At 45.8% G+C, this 15,370-nt stretch overlaps 1 protein-coding gene across 5 annotated transcripts in view; it reads right to left on the bottom strand.

The window, feature by feature from the left end:
• Window positions 1-620: 620 nt before the first annotated feature.
• Window positions 621-15,370, bottom strand: part of MBD5 (methyl-CpG binding domain protein 5) — a 103,664-nt gene continuing 88,914 nt past the window's right edge. For all 5 annotated transcript variants that reach the window (XM_056496817.1, XM_056496815.1, XM_056496818.1 and 2 more), the window contains 6 exons: window positions 13,715-14,620; window positions 12,334-12,605; window positions 9,288-10,478; window positions 5,250-5,323; window positions 3,449-3,524; window positions 621-1,207 (listed from right to left, as the gene is read on the bottom strand). In XM_056496817.1, the coding sequence (XP_056352792.1) occupies window positions 1,136-1,207; window positions 3,449-3,524; window positions 5,250-5,323; window positions 9,288-10,478; window positions 12,334-12,605; window positions 13,715-14,620 (2,591 nt within the window). In that variant the 3' untranslated portion in view covers window positions 621-1,135. The remainder of the gene's footprint in view (window positions 1,208-3,448; window positions 3,525-5,249; window positions 5,324-9,287; window positions 10,479-12,333; window positions 12,606-13,714; window positions 14,621-15,370) is intronic.

Below are 15,370 nucleotides of genomic sequence, written 5' to 3'. Positions count from 1 at the left end.
TTTTTTTTTCTGTTTTAATACTGCGAGATGGATCCTGGGATTGCTTTTTTTGCCCTTTCATCCTACAGCCAAACCAAAGGTAATCAACAGCAATCAGTCCTGATCACTCCTGAAAGGGGCCTCTGCCCCTTCCGAGGAAACACCGTGTTAATGACGTTAGATAATTGAGCTAATTGATCTAGGGGTGGTTGGAGGGGCTCAGCGTTACAGGGGTATCGACTCTTTAGTTCCTCAGGTGGCTATGAAACTTCTCCTACAGAAATGGCTGACTCAAATAGTCCCTCTACTCTTTTTTTTTTCTTTTTTTTTTTGTCCTTTTTAATCCAATCTACAGCGTTCTACGTTCAAAGCTAAGTAAATAAAAATGCAACCGAGGGGTTGCAGCCTTTGAATGGTTAATTGGAGCTGTGATCCCACATCCCATCACAGCTGGGAATCTGCGAGGCTGTGCTCTCCTACAGGCCTGAACTGGAGTACAGCACTTCCAGGCAAGGTTCATTCCAAACAGACAGAGCAATGAACACTCAGTGGCGTGAAGTGGATGTCATAATTAAGGTATTACATAATCATGCCTTCTCTCTGCTGTTAAATACAAAAACAGCATCTTTTACATTATCATATAAAAGCATTTAGGCTGTATTTTTATTTATCACTTTACACTGGTAGTCTCTTGTATGTGTACTCAATAGAAACCAAAGAATTTTGTACACTATTTTTTGTACAATAAAAGATAAAGTGTGCATTAGGTACGCTTGTACATGACAATATTGTACAATATTTACAGTTCAGATATCACCATGAAATTCTGTATTATCTATATACACAATGAAAATTTCTCAGAAACATTTGGACTATTTCTTATAATCACAATTTTTAGTATTATAGAAAAAAAAATTTCAGTAATCATCTGACATTGTTACTGCAACCTTTCAAGATTTCTGATTGGCTTATCCAGCAACCTCTATCCCTCCTAAGCATCCCAAATGTGGTACCACTGCTCCTCGTGGTGCCCTGCGATGGCAGCAGCTGTCTCCACAGAAATCCTGACAGAGCCACGTCTGCATCAACACCTACAGATAGATCATGTGCACGTTCACTGTGATAAGGACTGGACCAGTAACAAAGACATTCAATGTTATCTAGAGATCTTCCTCCTCTTGAGTTTTGGAGGCTTCACTTGTCTGTCTCCCTGCGGGATTTGGTGGACCTAAAAATAAGTATATTCACAAGTTAGCAAAGGACAGTGGTCAGAGGGTCAAGGAGCTGCAGGAGGGCTGGAGGGGCTGTCAGGAACCAGCTCTTAGCATTTCACAGCTACACACAATAAAGGGACTTCAACAGCTTTAAAAACTGGGAGGGAAAGGCTGAATCCATGACCTGTGCATCCCAAACCTTGGACAGAGGCAGCAGCTGCTGTGGCTGGGAAACAACCAGATCATCAGGGACTGAGACACCCAAATCAGGGACTGAGACCCCCTAAAATCAGGGACTGAGACCCCCTAAAATCAGGGACTGAGATCCCCTAAAATCAGGGACTGAGACCCCCTAATCAGGGACTGATCCCAAAGTGCAATAATGGCAAATTCAGTGACAAACTTTCATACACTGCAGTGACCAGTGATAAAATGTGGGAAGGTGAGAAAATGCTGCTAACAGGGAAAATTAGGAAGTGCAGCTCAGGGCTGTTATTAAGGAATGAGGGATGCTCAGGAAACTCTTGGTGTTTAAAAGGAAACACTCAATTCTGAGCTAAAGCTGGATGGATCTGAGAGCCAAAGTTTGGCTCTGCTGGCTCTCAGGGAGAGCAGCAGCAGAGAGAGGAGGAGGAAGGCTGAGCTGGTGTGGAATTCCACCACCATCTGTCGGCAGACTGCAGCTCCCAGCACAGCAACCAACCCCTCAGCAGCTCCCTGGGCTCCTCCTGAGCTCTCCAGCCCTGACATTCCCTGCCAGAATTCCCTCTTGGAGCTGACAGTCCTGCTGCACATCTCCCATTTCTCAGCGGCTGGGGCTGAGCAGCAGGAGCTGCAAAAGCTGCAAGTCACTAAAAAGAGCTGCAGATTCCCTGGGAGTGCTTCTAGGAATGACAATCCCTATGGGAACCAGCCCTGATCCCAAATTCTGTGCCCACACAATGGAAGGATCAATTGAGGCACTGCAGGTCCATAGTTTGGGTGACAGAAGAACCAGAGCAGCAAATCCAACCACAGCACTTCCCCTGAAGTGGAAACTTTCTGCTGCTCCCAATGCCCAGAGCAGGCAGCTTTTCATATTCCTTTATTCATTAAAAAAATCAATATTTTTATCAATTAAAATAATGGATTTATGGGTGGGAAAAGGTGGCAGAGGACAGGCCAGCCCCAACACCCATCCCAAATTTATTTGTTACAGACCAACAATCACCCCCTGCTTTCCTTGTCCTTCCAAAGGAGGGAAACACAGCAATGTTGTTTTAAACCAAAGCTCAAATCTCAGTTTGTAAAATTCAGTTTCAACAAAAGATTTGGTTGGGTTGTTACATAAAGTTACTAAGTAATTTTTTAAGTATTTCTTGTTGGGTCTGAAATCAGCTCTAAGCCTCCAGTTCTTCAAATATATAAATAAATATAAATATATTTCCTTTTTTATACTCCAGAAGATCCCCAAAGTGTTACTGTAACTTCCAAATCTGCATCTCTTCAGTCCTGAGCACTGAATATCAGCAAAAAAACTTTTTTTCCTGTGTTCAAACATTTTATAATTAATCATTTGAATAATTAATGACCAAATAAATGATGTGGGAAGGTTACATGTGCTGTGATAGATTTATTTTTTTATTTTTAGGTGGGCTGCAATGAAATTACAGCCAAGTTTCAGAAATAAAAATGAGGATATTTTATAAACCAAACTTGTTATTGGAAAGATGCTGGAGTTACAATAACAGTGTAATTAGTGTGGAAAAATCACCTTGGGTGTGACATTAGAAATATTTTTTTTTTTTTTTCCTTTCAAACTTACCTTTCATGACAATATCTTTCATTTCTCGTGGGGAAAACTGAATTCCAAGAGTTTTGCACTCAAAAGGAAAATGCTTTCAAATGTGGTTTCAATACCTTGCTACTCCAACTGAGAAACAAATGAGCCTGATTTTGTGTCATTAGCAGAGGAACCCCATGGAACATGGGCAGGACTGGAACTCATCCAAGGATTATCAGGCTGGATATTTAAATCTCTTTTGTTAAAATAATAACATTTTCAATGCACCTAAAATCCTAAAACTTCTCCCATTTTTCTGAACCATCAGAGATTTGCAAACAGCTTTTTAATGCAGGAGAAATATTGAAAATTCCTCATGATTTCAGAAAATAAAACCAGAATTTGTTAGAAAGCCACCCCAAACCAAGGCACCCTGCAAGGGACACACATGCAAACATGGAAAAGGAGAATATTCCCAAGGAAAGGAACTTACATTCCCAGACATTTTGTCTAGTTCACTCATGGCCTCGTGTATAGCAGCTTCTAAATGGTTATTTAGCTTTCCACTTCTAGGGAGAAAAGATGAAAGCCATCAGTAATTCTTGAGGACAGAAAGAAAACTTGAAAAAAGTGAATAACAAACAAATGGGAATGTTCTGATCTGGAGCCTCCCAGGCTGGGAGCACGAGGAGGAAGATCAGACCTGTAACAATATTATGGGAAGGAAAGGTTTGTGTTGGGATCATGGAAGAAAAGTTAAATATCCTTCTAACTTCCCATAAACTTATTAATTATCCCAACTATTCCCAGTTTTATGGCAGCAGCCCACAGGTGAGGGAGAGGTGGGGTGAAGGTTTTCTTCTTCCAACCCCAAATTACCCCAGGCCATGGCTGCTCCAAGCATTTCATGGCACAGTGACAATTCTATGGGATGTTTGTTCCTTAAGGACTTTTCCAACTTGGACACAGTGACAGGTCCTGCTTTGGAATGAGGAAATGGGAGGAGGAGGAGGAGGAGAACCATGTCTGCAATGAGGGAAGGGGATGGCACAGACTTGTCACCTGCTGGGACACCTGTCCCTCACAGAGACACCTCCTATAAAAACCCTTTTAAAGATGTCCAGAGAGGTTTTTTCCCCCCCAAAATTTAGTATTTTTCCTCTTTTAGCCTATCCTGATGCTTCATGTCCCAATATTTGCTGTTTCACAGTTCTTCTCTACTGGTATTGGAAGTTGGATAAACCCCAGCAGCTGACACAGGTGTGACCCAGAGCTCACCCACAAATCCTGCAACACCTCTCAGCAGTGGGAACAAAGGGAATTTCTCAGAATAAACCTGTGCTCAGCTGCTATGGAGAGAGGGGAGGAGATCAGGTCTGGTTACAAACTCTGCTTTGGTCAGGACAGTTTTGATGCAATGACTTTTTTGCTGCAGCTCTCACAAGTGGGATATTTACAGAGGAGATGCACTCAAAACACACCAGATTCTAACATGAGGAATCCCAAGGAAAGAACCCCTGGGTTTGGCTGGTGTCTTAGGTTGCAGTACAGGACATGACCAAAAAAATCTGTATTCTATCACCATCTGTTAACCCAGCTGGGGCAGTGCCCCTGATCTCTGTGGGAGATATCTCCTGTTAATGGACCATCTTTAACCCAGCTGGGCAATCATCTTTATCTTCCCACAGCCCATCCTCCCTCCAGGAGATATCTCCTGTTCATGGCCAGTGAGTCCCAGGGCATGACTGATAAAATTCCATCATCCCATGGGAGATGCTCCAGCCAGGGGAGGAGCCAAGCCTTTCCTACCCAGATAAAAACTGAGATTTGGAACAGCAGAGCAGCCTTTGCCACTGGATCCCAGAGGAAAACCAGAGCCTTCCACATCATCCCTGGAGCTTCAGAGGAAACTGCACCTTCTCCAGGAGCACTGCTCCAGCTGAACCACATCTGCCCCTGCAGGAGGATGCAGCCACCATTGAATGGGACTGTGCCAACACCCTGACTGACTGACGGGTGTCAGCTTGGATTCTGACTCTGGCAGGGCTGGGATTGTTCTGTGTAATACTGCATTTCTAGTTTAATTTTCCTAGTAAAGAACTGTTATTCCTAATTCCCACATCTTTGCCTGGGAGCCCCTTAATTTCAAAATGATAATAATTTGGAGGGAAGGAGTTTACATTGCCCATTTCAAAGAGAGGCCTTTCTCAGCAGACACCAGGAGAGCTGAGCTGCCCCAGACTGGCAGCAGAGGAAGGGAAGGCTGGGTTCAGTGGGAAGCAGGGGGGACTCACTTCCTGTTCCTTTTCCTGGCGCGGCTGAACGCCTCCAGCCCCTCCGTTAGTGTCTTCAGCTTCTCCGGCTCCACCTGGGGAAGGGATGACACCAAACCTCGTTACCCACAGCACAGATCCCACCCTTCCTGCTCTGCCAGCCCTGGGATCCCCCTCCAGCAGGGCAGGAACAACACCTGCAGCTCCCCACCCCTCCCACATTTACCCCTTATTGGGATTTCTCACAGAAACACAAATCCGGGACATTTATGGTGACAAAACTGAGGAAAAGAATCTTTTAAAAACCTTTCTTGGTGTGCTGGTGGATTTTACACCTGGAATCCTGAGTGCCTGGCACTGATGATCCCATTTTGACACCAAAGTGCCTGGGTGAGGAATTCCAGGTCTCTGTTCAACTCATGGCACAGCCAAATTAATTCCCATTCCAGAAGGAAATCTTCATTCACCTTCTGAATCCAGGAATCTTCACCAGAGCTTTATCCAGCTTCTTTATTTGTCATAAAATCAGTTATTTTCATTATTTTTGATTTTTCTTCAGCCATCAGAGATTAATTTGGGCACGTGCTCAAGAGACCTGGGAATTCAAACCTTGACTATTTTAAATTTAAGCAATTTCAATCACTGTGTGGGCAACAGTAAGTCCCAGTATAAATAAAAGCAGAAAATTAAAGATAATATCTCTATAATTTCATCATTTGCATCTCAAAACATGAAGCCACTTCACTCTACTATTTTGATCTGGCTCAGTCATTCCTGCTGGTAAAAACAACAAAATCAGATTATTTAGAACACATCTACCTCAAGAAAATAAATGGTTCAGTTCCTGTTTCTTTGCTACATCTTACTTGACATTTTACATAAATACAAATTTATTGAGTGTGTGCCTATACACAACCCAGAAATGAAGTGGGAATGCAAATTCCCTCCAAATTCAGCATTCCAATTCTTAAATAATTTATATTCAGCACAGATCTGACATGTGGACACGACAAGGTGGAGGTAATGAGTGAGCAGTTGCCAAAATTCTCAAAATAAGGCCCAAAATTACACATTTAGATCAAATTTCAATGCCTTGAAGTCACACTTGTGCTAAAGAGATTGGCAATGTGCTGCTCCAGACACTTCCAGGAGTCATTAATAGAGAAATCTGCACCTGGGGAGCTGAGATCTCAATTTTCATGAAATAAATTCAATTATGCCACAAATGGTAGTGTTTTCCCCTTAAAACCTGCTCACTTTTGATACAAATACTTCCAATAACCACTCCCCTCATTGCATTTTGGAAGAACACAAATTCAGAGGAAATGTGGGCAGCTTTTCTAAGGACAAACATGAGAAAAAAGGAATGATCCCTATCCATGACAGAAATGTCAAATAAGGAACAAACTGCCAAGGGCTGTCAGAAGAAAAATTACAAAGTTCAATGAAAATAATGTTCTCAAGAATTAATATCATGTTTGGGAAACAAAGAACCTCTTAAAGTAAAAAAAAAAAAAAAAAAAAAATCATTTTTTTGGCATTTTGTGATGGTTATACATTAAAAAAAAAACCCACTTGGGATTTTTTTTGGGAAGAAATTTCAAATTGCTACAAAATAGGGTATGGAAAGCAACTCCAACAGAAATAACAATTAATAATCATCAATACCAACAGCAGGTCAGTGAACACCAAATCACACAGATGGGAGGAATCCTCCTGTTTTACCTGCAGAACCAGAAAATCCCAGTTTAACCAGCCCAGGATTTCCCTGTTAAAATTCCCCATGAAAAGCTCCCACAAAACCTGTGGGTGATGAATAATAATCAAAGTGGGTAATAATCAAATTAATTCCTTAATGAGATCCAACTCCTCTGGTTTGGGATTAGACTCAGGCTTGCTCCTTTTCTTCCTGTTGCTCTTCCCTGGGCTCCTCTAATTTCCAGTAGCCAAAAACCAAAGAAAGGAAGTGTAATATTCCTCCTTCTCCTGCCTGGATCCTCCAAACAGATCCAGTATTCAATTAAATACCTGAATGCCCAAAGTTTTTTTTTAAATGGAAACAAAAATATCAAATAAGAAATAATCTAAAGACCAGAGAATGTACAAATCCCAACAGCAAATTAATGTAACACAGGAGGGTCACATTTGGTTACACAAAGAATTTACAAGATGTTTTCAGAAAGCTCCAGAGAAAAAGGAATTTTCCCAAGTGCTGCAGGTCACTCCCACCAGGGACTGGTGCAGAACTCCTGAAGAACTCCTGGTTTTCAAGCTTGTTTCTTTGTGGTTTTCAAGGGTGTTTCCTTGTGGTTTTCCAGGTGATTTCTTCTGGTTTGGTGTGGGTTTTTCCCTGTGTATTCCACCTTCCACCCTCCACTCCTGCCCTTTGGAATGGCTGCTCACTTTTCACTTCTTGATGAAGGAATTAAACACATTTCTTTCATATTTAAATTAAAAATGATTGATTAATTAAAGGTGGTCTGATGCCAGAGGTGATCCATGATGTGGGAATTCCTCATGGAGAGTTTGGGCTGTGAGCATTCCAAGGATCTGCTTCCCTGGTTTTTGTGCTTCAGCATCCAATAAAATGGGTGCCACTGGATTGAACACCCCACAATCCCCACACAATGCACAGAAACCCCACCACAGTAAAGGAGGTTTGCACAAAACCAACAGGTTAGGGAGGAAACAGCAAATTGCTCAGGAATGCAGGTAAGAAAATTCCCCTCTTACAGAAATTCTGAAAAATAAACCCTTCAATTCTATTAAACATTCACAGAGATTTGGACACACAGATTCTGAAGATAACCCATAAAAGCACACTGGGAATGGGAATGTTGTTCCTGTGTTCACACAGACAGGGATACTGAACATGGAATTGTTGCAGATTTGTTTCATCCCAGATGTTTGTGATCTCCTCCTGTGCCTCCACTGCCTGACTTGTAACTGAGGGATCTGAGCTTCCTCAGGAATGAGCTCTGAAACTCTCCTGCTTTGGGCTGGGATGGATTAAACCATGGAAAGCTCTGGAATATTCAGCACTCTCACCTGCCAAGGGAGACTGAAGTTCTGCTCTGGGGGTGAAACCACAGTGGCTCAGCAGCATCCAGGGCTTACAGCTCCAGTGGGGAGGGACTGGGATGGAATTCCCAGAGCAGCTGTGGCTGCCCCTGGATCCCTGAAGTGTCCAAGGCCAGGCTGGAGCAGCCTGGGACAGTGGGAGGTGTCCCTGCCCATGGCAGGGGTGGGATGGGATGATTGTCCCCTCTCTCCTCTGGGTATCTGCTAGTGGCTGAATTTTGGGGGAAGGAACACTTTGGTCCAACCCACTCTCCTCAGTTTTAAGTGATTTGATTTCTTTGTGTTACTGACAAACCCCTATTTCCTTAAATCTCCCCTTTCTGCTTATGCATTTTTAAAATTTTTAATATTTATAGGTGGAAGATGTGCAGCATTTTATAAGAACTACAAAGATAAAATGTTAGACAAGCAGTGGAGACCAGATTTGGGAATATTTTCCATGATAAAATAACCAATAACTCCTTGATAACTGCATTTCCTGTATATTCCCCAACAAGCACATGATTTGTTGACACAAAAAAGAATTTTAGTATGAAAGAGCAAACTGGAACACTTCCCTTATTACTAAATGATGATCAAAACCTCCTTTAGAGTTGGAAATGTGTGTGCACTTCCTGTGAGAAGTGTGTGTCAATCAGCAAGACTTCACTCATTAAAGATTCCTCGATCTGATTAGGCCACTTCTCCTTTTCTGCAGTTTCAACACTTTCAGGTATTTCCGTTCCGGACGCGTTGGACACAGCCAGGAATTTGTCAGAACACGCCACGTGAGTGAGAACCACTTTTTGTTAACACCAAAAAATCATTTAGCAAAACACAAATCTAACCTGTCTCATAGACCTGGCAGGAAATTAAGGGGAAAATTCAGCTCTACAAGCTATGAAAAAAAAAGCCTTAAAAGAAGAGACAAAATAAAGAAGACAAAATTTTGCCGGCGAGGGGGGAGAGAGGGAGATGTGGACAGAGATATAAATATACCTTCCCCTCCTCAGCGTTCTGTTGGCAGGAATTGTGAACCTCTTCTTCTCTGCCAAGTTTGCCAGGCCAGGAGGTCAGTCCTTTGATCTGGCCCCAGACCAAGTCGCCCACGTTAAACGTCCTGGGCCTGTAGTGGATGAGCTCGTGGGACGAGGGCGACTCGGGGTTCCGCAGATCCTCCTCGCTGCTGATGCTCTTAGCATCCGAGGGGCTGGGCACGCAGCCATTAATGCTTTTGGCATTAAAATCTCCATTGTAATGGATGTAGTCTTTCACTAAGGAGCTCTCCAAGCTATTGGAGGAGCTGGGAGATTGCTCTTCCAGGATCAGGTCTTGTTTGGAAGTGTTGAGCAACTCCCCGAAGGCCCTGTTGGGCTGCGGGCGGTTCCCGTTGATGTGTGCACATCGTTCCACAGTGTTCTCCAGTCTTTCCTTGAAGCTCATCATAGTTCTTTTGTAATTGTTATACCTGAAATTCTCCTCCAGCGCTTTCTCGCTCTGACAGTTCCGCTGGGCCAGCAGGGCCTGGTGCTGCTCCCCCTGCAGCAGCGGCAGCGCCGAGACGTTGTTGGGCCTCTCGTGGCACGGGCTGCCGTGGAGATGGGCCGAGTGCTCCAGGAACTCCTCGCATTTCCACCTGCTGATGTCCCCCCCGGGGCTCTGCTCCCCCTCCCACTGCTTCTTGGGCGTGTTACAGGTGGCTGCTTTGTAACACTCGTAGCCGTCGCCCTCGCCCTTGCCGTGCTCGGCGCTCTTGGGGCCCCGCGCGCCGCGGGCGCCGCGGCCGCGCCCCTCGTGGGCGGCGCCGGGCGGGTTCAGGTTCAGGTTCAGGTTCAGGCTCAGGGGGTCCCCGATGGAGGCTGTGAAGGCACTCATGGCACTCAGGGCGGGGAGGGGGCTCGGCTGCGCGCAGCTGGAGCCGGCCGTGCTGATCACCACCGGCACGCCCTTGCTGGCGGCGTCCACCACCGCCTTGTAGATGGCGTCCACCGAGGCGTCGCCGGCGCCGGCGCTGGGGTTGGGGTTGTCCTTGGCCTGCTGGCCCAGGGCTGCCTCAGCTCTCGGCTGCAGCTCGCAGGGGGGCTCCTGGAAGGGGGGCAGCAGAGCGCTGGAGCTCTCGGCGGCCGGCGCCATTCCCATCGGCGTGATCATCCTCTTGCTGAGGGCGGCGGCGTCTTCCTGCATCCTCACCTGGGGAAAGGAGAGCACAAGATGGGAACTGCAGCTCTCACTCAAGCAGAGAAACTCTGTGCTCATTCATTTCTTTTTGTCATACACCTGGTACAAGTTTTCATGCTGAACAAGGTAGAGAGAGAATTAAAAGCCTGATTTAGAGAAAAAACCCGCACTGTCCCAGACTTTGTGTCAGCAGGCTCCTGTTTTCCTGAAGTCCTAAACAACTTCACCAAGGTCAGTATTTCTGGTACAGAGATGGTTTGGATGGGAAGGAAGCTCAAAGTCCACCCAGTGCCAACCCCTGCCATGGGCAGGGGCACCTTCCACTATCCCAGGGTGCTCCAAGGCTTTCCAGCCTGGCCTGGGACACTCCCAGGGATCCAGGGGCACCCTGTGCCAGGGCCTCACCACCCTCACAGGGAACAACTCCTGCCCAATATCCCACCTGAATTTCCTCTCTTTCAGTTTGAAGCCCTCCCTCACCTATCCCTTCTTGTCCTGTCTCCCAAGTCCTTCTCCAGCCTCCTGCAGCCCCTCCAGACTCTGGAAGTTGCCACAAAGGTGCCTTCTCCAGCTGAAATCTAATCCAGCCTCCTACTGGAGCACAAGATCACATCCAGGTGGGGTCTGTGCATCTCCAGAGGAGGAGAGACCTCAACTCTACAACCTCTGAGTTCTGCTCTCAACTATTCCTCTTCTTCCCTTCCCAGACCCCAACATTGCTCCTGTCCTTGTGAGCTCCTCAATAAATTCCTGAATGCCTGTGCTTTTAGAATTGGTCCACATTCCCATTTTCCCCTTTGCTGTGTGCCTTTCCCATGGGATCTCATGGACTCCAATATCCCACATCCCTGTGCTCTAAGCCAGGCCCTGCCACAGCAAACTGACACCTCCAGATTCAACCACCTGAGCTTTTCCTACTCCTTGTCACATCCACAGGCAGGGAACATGATGTCAACAAGAGCACTCCAACAAAAACTGTAAAAACCACAGGGAAAATATTCCAAAAGCCCTTTAACTACTCACTGTGACTATTTATATCACTGGAAATGTGACACAAAGAAATACTGGGCTAAAGCCACCAAAATTCCTACAGGAGAAGGGAACAGGCAGAGAAGTGAGATTTTCCAGGGAAACTCCTCCACAGCTCCTTTTTTCCTCCTGGAAGGGTGAAAGCAGTGCCTGGCCCCTCTGCATTCCCCTCCTCACACCTGCACTGCTGCAGCAATAGTGAGGAACAACAAATCCATAGGTTTGTCAACTGTTTTTGCTCTGTTGATCCCCAACCTGCATTAGGAACATTTGTGTAATGTGGAGAGCAGGGAAACCCCATTTTTGCCCAGTTTGTCACTGTTTATTCACTCCAGTTCCTGTTTTTCCAGGCTGCACAATCCCCATCACAGCTCTTCCATCCCATTTCAGTGGGAATACAAGAGGACTGGTGCACACAGTCACTTACAACAACTTATTAAGTTCCTAATTACTGCAAAGTGCCATCAGTATTTATTTCTCACTGTTGAATTGGGCTAAACAGGAATTTAAGATTATTTCTGTGCAATGGAAAAGAGTTTTGTTAAAATTCTATAGTGATTGTGAACAGATAGAGGAACTTTTTTCAATACACGCAGCATAACTCTTTCCAAAACAACTAAACCCAGTTCCTAGGGAGAAAGGGATAAAATTTCAATAACAAATGTTCCTGATTTGCAAAATCCATCAGCTACTGAAAGAATGCATTATCTATAGCATACATGTCATTATATAAACGATATTGTCCTAATCAGCAAAGAAACCCAAACTCTGGAGGATGGCATTTTACCTCCTGAGAGCTGCACACTTGCTTGAATATTGAATTAATTTTGTTTTCTACCTGGAAGTTCTGGAACAGACACGCCATGGGGTTTGGGTTGTTGGCTGGGCCAGGAATTTGGGGCTGGCCTTGAAAGCCCTGCACGTTCTGGTAGCCCTGGAGAAGGTGCTGCTGCTGCTGCTGCTGCTGCTGCTGCTGCTGCTGTTGCTGCTGCTGCTGTTGCTGCTGCTGCTGCTGCTGATTTGAAGGAAACATCTGATTGTTGTTGAGGAGTGACTGCAGATGGCTGAGCTGATGGTTGTTCAGAGTAGTGTTCAGAGATGACATTTCCCCTGCAAGGCAAGCACAGGCAAACACCACTCAGCAATTCCCTGCACTCCAGTTCCACTGACTGCCAGGAAAACCTCTGGAAAAACAACCCTGCTCTCCTCCATCCTCTAGGAATGGGGCTCTCCTGCTCTCTATTTCTCCACTCTCAGGTCTTTTGTGTCACAGGATTCCTGGAATAGCCAGAGATGGCAGGAGGAGCTTCTGTGGAATTCCAGCCTTGGAATCTCACTGAAACTGGGGTGGTGAGGGGGATGAGGAGGGGGGAGAAAGAGAAAATCATTTAAACCCCAATCAAAATGAGTCTTTCACCAGCTGTGAAGGAGAAAAGGCTTTTTGGCTCAGCCAAAAACAACTCAAAACAACTCTTTTTTTACTTCCTAGGGCAAAAGTTGAATTAATGTTTTCTATTACATGAAAATTTCACTTTACACGAACATTTTAGCTCTAAAAAAATAAATGCACTGTCAAACCTGACTTTATGAAATAATAAAGGTTAAAACACATCCATTTTCTAGTTTGTTTCTCTTTTAAAATCAAAATCTTGTGTTTTACTTAAAATTTCCATATCAGAAGTCACTGTGAGATGTATTTTGAAGGGAAAATGCCAAGTAGGTTGAGTTCATTGCAGCCATTTAGGCTGGGGTGAAGTTTCCCACCAGGAATAGATTACAAACAGAGGAACACCTACTCTGTTATAAGTTTTTGGTAAAAATAACTGGAAAATCATCACCCAGGAGAGAAAAACTTTGTATTTAAGGGTTTTTTCACCACTTGTTTTGGGATTTGGTTTGTTATGTCCAGCACAGCTACCCCACTAACTCTGTGCAGCCAGAGCTGACCCAGGGATGCTCCTGAGGTGCTCCTTCTTGAACAATGAAATAAACCCACTTGCTCACACAACTTTCAGGTGGATTTAGTAGGTCTAGGTGGCAGAATTAATAATCCCCAAGATCAATATTAAACATTGAGGAACGAAAGCAGAACGCGATTCAAACTTCTGACAAGAACAATCAGCGAATGAGCTGCAACAACACAAAGGAAAAAAAAAAAGAAGATAACGATAAAATCAGAAATTGTCCCAAGGTTGGATCCCCCAAGAAGCTGCACTCACCCAGCAGGCCTGTGCCCAGCAGAGGGTTCAGGAGCTGTGGCACCACGGAGCTGTTGCTGAGTTTGGGCGGCCCCGGTGCGGCGCTGGAGATGTTGAGCAGCGTCTCCGCCATGGACACCGAGACCGAGAGCGCGGCCACGGCCGAGGAGGTGGTGGTGGTGGTGGCAGTGGCCTGAGAGGAGGTGGCAATGGCCACCTCAGGGTGGCTGCCCGAGCCCAGCACGCCCCCCAGCAGCTGCGGGTTGAGCGCCATCAGCGCGGGGGCGGCGGGGCCGGCGGGCAGCAGCAGCGGGGCCGAGGAGTCGGAGCCCCCGAAGCCGGGCACGGGGGCGGGCAGCAGGGGCTCGGGGGGCTCGGGGGCAGCGGGGGGGTTCTGCTGCTGCAGCAGCTCCGAGATGGTGAGGTTGAAGGATGGCACGGGGAGCATGGCAGCTGCCTGGGCCTGGTTCTGCAGCAGGGCTGCCAGCAGCTGGAAGTGCACGGGCTGCAGCACCTGCCCGTCCACGTCGCCGGACAGGAATGCCAAAGCAGCGCTGACATTCGGGTTCAGAAAACCTAAAGGGTTGAGGTTCACCTCAGACTTGCCTTCTCCTGCTGAAGGCTGGAGGATGTTTAAGAGATTCTGGTTGAGGAGGTGCTGCTGATTCAGAGAGAGAGGCAGGGAGTTGAGGAGGTTCTGATTCAGAGGATGTGGCAGGTTGTTGTTTGAAGAGCTGTTCTGCGGGAAGTGGAGCGAGTGTTCGTGGCCAGAGAAGGGGAACTCGCCCCCCATGGGCAGCTGGCCCTGCTGCAGAGGGGTCCCAGCTGCAGTGGTGACAATGACACCGTCCTGGAGCACAGATGTGGTCTTGGTAATGGCAGCTTGGCTGGTGCCAGCGATGGCTATTGATGCCGGGCCCAAAGCCCCTGGAATGGGAAAAGCAGGAATGTGATCAGTGACACCCCCAGGGCACACAGCACAGGGAAAGGGGCTGGGAATCCACCCTGGAGTGCCTGAACAACAGGAATGGATCTGCCATGAGATGCTCCAGGCACTCTCTGCCATATCCCACTGGAGATCATGGCACTGTGCACCTGTACTCCCTTAAAGCTCTTGGAGAGGAGTTATAACAGCATTTAATTCACATATAACCACAGATTTTCAACAGCATAAACCCAAAACCAGCCTTGACTTAACAGAGTTAGTGATGGACAGGCTGGAATTAACCACCAGGAATGATGTTGGGTGACAGACTGAGTCCATGATCCACTTCCAGTTTGAACTCATTCACTGGTGGGGTTTTGGATTTTAGATTTTTATTATTTAAGGCATTGTTTTGGAGTTAAAAAAACACACATGGTATGATGAGACTGTTCCAGGTCAGCAGGAATTCACAATTTGTAAAGGAAAAATGTAAATTTTTTTCCATCATTTGGAAGAAAAAGAAAAGGCAATGGGGTAAATTTACCATGAGAAGGCAACAAAGAAAGGGTAAAAATGTTTATTTGGGTATCTTTCTACCCCTTTAGCAAAGCTGAAATAGAAATTATTATTATTTTTTGATTTAAGGTTGTTCTGAAATGACAGTGGTCACTCAAACAGCTCTCAGGATGAGAGACTGAAAGGCATCAATGATCACAAAATACCAATTCCCATTTTTCTGAACAAATACTCCT

Source organism: Oenanthe melanoleuca, chromosome 7 (assembly GCF_029582105.1).
Source record: "Oenanthe melanoleuca isolate GR-GAL-2019-014 chromosome 7, OMel1.0, whole genome shotgun sequence".
In the NCBI taxonomy this organism is placed as follows: Eukaryota; Metazoa; Chordata; class Aves; order Passeriformes; family Muscicapidae; genus Oenanthe; species Oenanthe melanoleuca.
This window is presented reverse-complemented; position numbering and strand designations above follow the sequence as displayed.